Source organism: Chionomys nivalis, chromosome 7 (assembly GCF_950005125.1).
Source record: "Chionomys nivalis chromosome 7, mChiNiv1.1, whole genome shotgun sequence".
In the NCBI taxonomy this organism is placed as follows: Eukaryota; Metazoa; Chordata; class Mammalia; order Rodentia; family Cricetidae; genus Chionomys; species Chionomys nivalis.
The window spans coordinates 83,083,587-83,091,222 of record NC_080092.1 but is presented as its reverse complement, the minus strand read 5'-3'; the positions used below and the strand labels follow the sequence as shown (position 1 = coordinate 83,091,222).

The following is a 7,636-nucleotide window of genomic DNA, read 5'->3' as shown; positions in this document are numbered from 1 at the left end:
AAGGTCCTGAGTTCAATTCCCAGCAACCACATGGTGGCTCACAACCATCTGTAATGGGGTCTTGTGCCCTCTTCTGACCTGCAGGCATACACACAGACAGAATATTGTATACATAATAAATACATATTAAAAAAAATACCCATACATATAAAATTAAGTTTTTAAAAAAATAAAAAGGATGGGCTGGAGAGATGGCTCAGTGGTTAAGAGCACATACTGCTCTTCCTGAGGATCTGAGTTCAATTCCCAGCACCCACATCAGGCAGCTAACAATTGCCTGTTGTAGTGATATTTCATTTGTATTTTAATAAATAAAGGTTGCCTGACGATCAGAGAGTAAAACAGCCACCCTGGTCAGCCTTACAGAGCTGGCAGAGATGACACACACCTTTAATCCCAAAAACCACATTAGTTTGCCGTAGAAACCGGGCAGTAGTGATGCATGCCTTTACTCCTAACACTAGAGAGGAATATAAAACAGGAGGAGACAGCTCTCAGGATTCCTGAGAGGATCGCCATTTCGAACTGAAGTAGAGGTAAGAGCCAGTGATTGGCTCTTTTGCTTTTCTGACCTTCAGGCTGAACCCCAATATCTGTCTTTGGGTTTTTATTAATCGTGCTACAGTGTATAACCCCAGCTTCAGGGGCATCTGACACCTCAGACATCTGTCCACACAGACACATAATTAAAATAATAAAAATAAATCTTAAAAATAAGATAAAAAGGAATTTGGAGTCTAAAGCAGGGCCCTAGTGAAATCAATTCTAGCCACTCCCAGTGGTTCTCACATGGCCATTTAATTCCTCTTAAAAAGTAAGATGACATCAAAGACCCAACCGTGGAAATGACAAGGAAAACCCTGACCTTGCCTTAGCAGTTCTCAAAGGAGGGAGGGATGCAGGGAGTAGCTTTCATCTGTCACCTGCCTCCTTGTGACCCAGCTGGCCCACGTGGGTATGAAATAGGGCCTCATCCTGGGGACCGCCGGTCCCTTCTGTGGCTGGCTTCTGGTCACAGCAGCTGCCATCTCGGCTCCACATCTCGTTCTCCTGCCGAAGCCTCTGGTTTTCAGTCCGGAGTCTCTCCACCTCGGCCGCCAGCTCTTCCACCTGTTGACAGGGCTGCCTGCTAGGGCGCCCCTGCAGCTGCTGGAGCCTCCGAGTTTCCTGCTCAGCCTGCGATAGCCGCCTCTCTAAATCCAGGTAGTCTCGCACCAGCTCCTGCTTGCTGAGGCGCTGAAGGCTCTCAGTGTGGTACCGCTCGTAGGCCTCAGAGAAGTCCCTCTGCTGGAATTCCCCGTGAGCTCGGCCCTGCCCATCACTGTCCCCTGCTTCATTCTCCCCACTGGAGGAGCCTGGGTGGGACAGCCCGTGGAGCACATCCAAGTTAGGCTCCTCCAGGTCACGGTCATTCATGAGGAACTGGGTAGTGTTGTAGGGTGCCAGGGGCTGGCCTTTGGCGAACATCTCCTCACGGACACGGGAGGCCCTCTGGCTCTGCCTCTCATCTCGCTGCTGCTTCTCAGCCCAGCTCAGTTCTAAGTACGGCCGCCAGTGCCTCTTGCGCTTTGATGGCCGCCTACGGTGCTTCTTTCGGGCCAGCACCGCCTCCACTGAACATCTCCGTGGGCTCTGGGTCCGAGAACCCCTATTGTTACAACCTGAGCCAGCCCCAGCTGGAGCAAAACCTTCATCCTCTGAGTGTAGCTCCTTTCCCGATGGCAGAAGCAGGGAACCATCAAAGTCGCGAGGCTCATGGGCTATCTGGGGGCTCGGCAGACCAGCAGAAGTCTAGAGAGAGGAAGAAGGGGAAGTCACAGGCAGCCTTTCCCTGGGAGTAGAATCCTTCCCAGCACACCCAGCCCCTCTCACACCGGCCTCACATACTCACGATTTACTTAGCTAACCGGTCTTCCAGTAGGGAGAACAGACTTTCAGTGACATCTCCCTGTCGCTGGCCATCTCTTTTTTCTTTTTGACATAGCATCTTCAAAGGCCAGGTTGGCTTTGAACTCATTTGGGCAACCAAAGACGACCTTGAACTTTCGATCTTCCTGCCTCTACCCTCAGAATGCTGGATTATGGACATATGCCACCAAGCCTGGTTTATGCAGTGCTGGGGATCAAGCCCAGGGCTTCATGCATGCTGGGTAGCCATAATTGAGCTCTTTACCACGGCTCATTTCAATGTCCAGAACCAGACCTAGAACAGGCATTCCACAAATGAAAGCTAGGGGAGCTAGATGTGGTAGCCCATACCTGTAAATCCCGGCATTAGGGTAGCTAAGGCAGGAGGATCAGAACTTCAAGCCAGGCTCAAGGATAGCCTGGGCTACCTCAACACCTTCACAGGTACCCACACTGAGAAAGAATTTATACTTGGGTTTAATGCTCTGCTCTGCTTGAAATCGAGGTCTTCCTACTGTAACCCAGGCTAGCCTCCAACTCACCATCCTCCTGCCTCAGCCTCACAAGTAGCTGGGATTAATAACAGGTAAAGGACACCGAAACTAGCTCTGAAGTCAATAACTTTATTGGAGCCGGAGTTACACATGCTCAGCAGACACAGTGTTACTCAGCTGTATTCCTAGCCCTTGAACTTGGTTCTGAAATAGAGTCTCACTAAGTTTTCCAGGCTGAACTTGAACTCACTCTGTACCCTGGCAAGTCCTGAATTTATAATCCACCTGCCTCAGCCTCCAGAGTAGCTAGGATTAGACCTGTGTTACCAGGCCAGGGGTTGAGTTTACTAGCTTTTGAACAGGGATTCCCTGCCCCCCACCCCCCTGAAAATTATATAACTAAACCTGCTTCCAGCTCTTTGCATGGCTGACCCTTTCCTGTTCCCCATGCTTCAGTTCTAATGCTGTCTGTCAAGTGATGCTCCCCATAAAGACCTCCAGAAAGCGGCTCTCCTCCCTCCCCTCCCAGCTACTCTGTCATGTCCCACAGGTAATGTCACAGCTAGCACCTAGCATATTACTATTTACCATCTGTCTTCATTCCCTGAGAAGGTGCCACTTTACCCCTATGCTCAGTAAATACAAGTTTGTTTCTCTCTTTATGTGAGAAGCATCAAGAGGTCATAACCAAGGAGAGGCTACAGGGAGATTTTGGTACTTTGAAGCAGAGAAAGAATCTATCAGGCCCAGCATTACGAGACAGAAGCAAGTGGATCTCTCCATCTGAGGCCAGTCTGTCAAGTTCCAGGCCAGCCAGGGCTACACAAGGAGACCTTGGGAGAGGGGAGAAGGAAGGAGTCTTGTGTCTGCAAAGGGCATCTGCTTATCTGTGTGGTGAGGGTGGGAGCCCTGGGTGTAGGGGATAGGGTACAAATTGCTCCAAGTTTGTGGTTTGGGAGCTTTCTAATAATAACCACTGTTATTCACGTGTTGTTTTACACAGCACAAACGGTATCTGAGCTGGGGTTCCTTTGTAGAGTTTCATTCCATTCAATTATGTGTGCGTGCAGACGAACCCTAATGACAGGGCTTGAGTGTGTGTATGTGTGTATTTGTGTGTATGTGTGTGTAGGTCAGAAGATAGCCGTGGGAGTTGGTTTTTCCTTTCTACCATGTAGATCCTGGGGGTTGCACTCAGACTATCAGGCTGGGTACAAGCATTTTACCTGCTAAGCCATCTTGCTGGCCTCTGAGCAGGGGATTTTAGGGTTTACATTGGGGCAATAAACTATTTGCAGCCCTTTAAGAGCAGGGGTATGTACAGGTGTTGCTGGATTGTTTTTGGGGGGAGGGTTGTTTAAGGAGCAGTCTTACTTGGTATTCCAGCATAGCCTGGAACTCATTCTGTAGACCACCCTGGTCTCCAATCCTCAGCGGTCCTGCCTCAACCTCCTGAGTGCTGGGATTATGCATCTGAAGCATCATGCTGCCTGTCTTATGATGTGTTTCAGAGACAGAGCCTAAGGGAAACTCTAGGGGTGGAGATAGGTTGTGAGCTGTTTGGTCTTCCCCTTCGCCTGTAGGAAGACCACCGATCATACATGACTGGCCTTGTCTCATCTCTAAGATGGATCTGTTGCCCATCCTAGAGAGACAAAGTACTGGGCATAGAAACCCAGGATGGCGTATTTGTATGTTTACTGTCATTTACCTGTCCCCAGCCCTCAATCCCCTAGTGATTCTTGCCCCAAACCAGCTGCCTCTCAGTTTACCTGCTGTCCCCATGCAGTCCCTCCATCGCATTTTCACTGTGAGAAATAAGCTCTGTAACCTGCACGAGTCACTTGCCCTTCCTGAACGTTCTAGCCTTGACGAGCTATTAGTTTCAACGCCTAAGAAACCCTGGAAACGGCTAGGTAGGAGGGGCCAAAAGCCACTCTGAGCCAGGCATTGTGAGAGGCACATATAATGCCAGCACTTGGGAGGTGGAGGCAGAGGCAATGGATCTCTGTGAGTTTGCGGCCAGCCTGCTCTACAGAGCAAGTCCCAGGGTAGCCAGGGCTACACAGAGAACCCCAGCTCACAACCTATCTCCACCCCCAAGAATTCCCCTTAGGCTCCATCTCTGAAACAAAACAAACAAAAAAAGAGCAAACAAAGGGCTGGGATGCAGCTCAGGGATAAAGTGCTTTTCCAGCATTTGGGAGGCCCTGGGTTCAACAACAGTTCTCTGGGTCTTGCCTTTTTGATATTTTGGAAGTGTTGGTAATGAGAGAATGGGCCAAGGGGGCCAATGAGAGCCAGCATGAACTGGGGCGCTAGGGGCTCCTGTTCAGCCCATAAGGTTTCATTTACTGGGAGCTTTAGGGTCTTTCTCTCTTCTGAGTCCCCCTCCCACCCCGTTTTTGGCTTTTTTGTTTTGTTGTGTTTTTTTTAGATCAAAACTCTTTTCCTGTTTCATTCTTGGTTCTCGGCCCGGGGGAAAAAAAAGTGCAAATATCCAACCAAGTTATTTTGACCTTGAAGTTCCTAGTCATTCATTAAGTGAGAGGCAAGGTCTTCTGTGTTTAAAGTGGGATTTTGTTGTTTGTAGGCCGCGTGATTCCGGAAAAGGTATCGCAGCTCTCAGAACTTTAGCTTCTGTCAACTGGAAATAATTCCTCCCTTGAAGGGTTTTTAGGAATTCGTGAGATACCACTGAGTCACAGTCTGGCCTACTTCCCAGAGCACAGTACAAGCCTCACTGACAACACTGGCTTTCTAGCTGGGTGTGGTGATGCAAGCTGTAATTTTAGCACCTGTAAGGCTGAAACAAGACCCTGGTGGCAAGTTCAAGGCCAGCTGGGGACTCATAGAAAGACCCCCTCCTTCCCCATCACAAACAACAAAAACAAAACAAGATACTGGTTTTCTAAATCTGCCAGCACATTTGAAACAACAACAATTAAAAAAAAAAAAAAAAAGGATTTCAGGTGTTTGAGCCCATATTCAGGGTTTTCAGGTGGCCGGGAGGGGTGGGTACTTACCTTCGCCTCCTCCAGGGCTGCTGGTGACTCTGAATTACAGTTGCTATGGTTCAGAGTGGCCATCTTCTCCTGTCTCAGCAGATGCGTTGCACTAGTGTTACCTGCTTGTGAACAACAACAGAAACCTAAGTCCTCAGGCAGAATCTGGTTGGTCAGGCCCTGTCTGCCCCAGCAGCAGCAGCCATTTTGTGGCCCCAGAGCTGCTTGCCTTCACTTTCAAATGAAGGCTCCAAAAGCTGCTCCTGTACCCTAGTTTTCAGACCTCTGGTCAGCAAGGGACCAAATGGGACCGAGAGACCATCTTTCCAGTCCTGTTCCGTAGGCCCCAGGCCTCTACTCTCCTAGCAAGTGAAGACCAGGCTGGCAGTTAGGAAGGTAGGCCTAAGTTTTGTCCCCTGGACAGGGAGGTAGGAAGGAAACTGCTTGGGGAAGCTGGGGGTGGGGATCTGTGACTCCTGGAAGCCCCTGTCTTGACCGCCCTCAACCTCTCCAGGCTGGGACCTGGGCAGAACCTACAGTTTAAGTCTTTGCGTTTACAGGGTCTGATGGCTACCCTCTTGCCTCAAGGGACGGGGAAATGGGGGAAAGATACTACATGCAGCTGAAGGAAAAATCAAATGGGATAAAAAATGGGTTTCTTGGAGGAGGGGGAAAAAGTCATGGAAGGGAGGTTTTAGCAAAGGTGGGACTGACCTATTTGCTGTCAAGGGCTTAGTGTACACCACTACTTCTGTGTGTCTTTCTGTGCGACCGCCTGTCCATGAAATTCTCAACGCCTCAGCCCTACCTCTTGCTGCAGTAGCAGCAGCTCTGACCAAGCCGCTCAGGCACTAAGATGGGGGGAGATAGGGGGGGGGGAGAAGAGGACAGCCTGGCAGCGCAATGACTGCTGGGGGTTGTAGTTCTTCCACGCTAGGAAAGCAGCCCAGGATACCTTCAAGCTCCCTTACGTCAACAACCATACCCAGGAACGCCAAAACCTATCTGCTTTTGCGTGGACGTCCCGCGCTCACCGATCTCTTCTTTGATTGGGTCGCTTGCCTGCCAATCTCCTCACTTTCGTCAACAACGAGCTGTGCGGAAGCACAACTGGACCCGCCCTGTCAGAACTCAATTAAAGAGTTCATTGATGGCGTTAGTCTTTACCAGGAAGAAAACTAGATCCGGCCGGGAGGGGCGGGGCTTGCGCGCGGAGTGATCCGTAGCCTTGAGGAAGGCGACGAGCAGCTCGGTGGCCGCCGCCGCCATTTTGGGCTGGGAGGAGGCAGCGGAGGGACTCGCTGCGCAGTGAGAGCACCCCATGGGGGGTGGTCCGGGCGCGGGGAGAGGCCGGGCCGAGTGGGCTGCCTGAAGTGGCGGTGCCGGGAGACGGCGGGGAGTTGTGTCGGGGGCCGGGGAGGGTGAAGGTTGGTGTCTCCCCGGCCGAGCCCAGTCCTCAAACCGTCCCGGCAGCCCCGCAGCCTCGCCTTCGAGAGCGGGGTTTTGGGGTAATCACCGCGTATTTCCCGTGATCCCAACAGAGGAGAGGCCAGTAACACGGCTTCCCCTTTGCTGTGCTTCCTCCGGGACGCGGATCCTGAGGCCAAGCTCTGCCAAGGCCTCTCCCCACCCCCATTCATTTCTGGGTATGGCGGCGAGGCCCGGCGTAGCTGGACCCCCAATCTGAAGGACGAGGTGGGCGCGACGCCAGTTGGAGACTCTGGCTCGCGGGGATGGGCCGAGGTTGCAACTCTGGCCTCATGCCCTCCGCGGTGCTGGTCAGCTGGAGGCTCGGAGGGCGCCCAGCCTGATTGCACCCACCTCTCCCCACCCCCATACACCAAAGTCCATCCCACCTCTCGGGGCTGCGAAAAGCAACAGCCCTCTGCTATAGCAACCACAAAATCCCCTGGGACCAGCTAGACCCGGGCGCGTGGAAAGCTCGACCTCAGTGCTTGGAAATCTCTGAGCTCTCTTGCCCTCAGGATTTCTCCCATCGAGCCCCGACTCCCACAATGGCCTGACCTCGAACGTCACCAGCCACTTTTGGAAACTTCTAAAGTGGGCTGCCCCACTTCCAAAATTTTACGACAAAGGGATGGGGTTCTGCCCTTTGCAGGGTTGGAACAGAAAATAATTTCAGAGTCACCACGGCCCAGTAATAGCAATGGAGTGGCCCATTTCGGATGCTTCAAAAACATCTGTTTGCGTTTTGAAATCCGAGCCGTA

At 51.6% G+C, this 7,636-nt stretch overlaps 1 protein-coding gene across 2 annotated transcripts; it reads right to left on the bottom strand.

Annotated features, from left to right (window-relative positions):
- Positions 1-801: 801 nt before the first annotated feature.
- Hexim2 (HEXIM P-TEFb complex subunit 2) lies at positions 802-6,251 on the bottom strand. 2 transcript variants are annotated; one of them, XM_057775941.1, is made up of 3 exons: positions 6,122-6,251; positions 5,429-5,529; positions 802-1,791 (listed from the first exon to the last, which is right to left on the bottom strand). In XM_057775941.1, the coding sequence occupies exons 2-3, from the start codon at positions 5,489-5,491 to the stop codon at positions 913-915; spliced, it is 942 nt and encodes a 313-aa protein (XP_057631924.1). In that variant the 5' UTR covers positions 5,492-5,529; positions 6,122-6,251; the 3' UTR covers positions 802-912. The 2 variants fall into 2 exon arrangements, with proteins under 2 accessions (XP_057631924.1, XP_057631925.1); XM_057775942.1 differs by having other exon boundaries at positions 6,216-6,231.
- Between the last annotated feature and the right edge of the window lie 1,385 nt (positions 6,252-7,636).

Excerpts from the sequence above, each read along its gene's own strand:
- Hexim2 (XM_057775941.1), bottom strand. The coding sequence starts at position 5,491 with ATGGCCACTCTGAACCATAGCAACTGTAATTCAGAGTCACCAGCAGCC. Across the intron at positions 1,792-5,428 it reads CAGCCCTGGAGGAGGCGAAG|ACTTCTGCTGGTCTGCCGAG; the intron begins GTAAGTACCCAC and ends TCCTCTCTCTAG.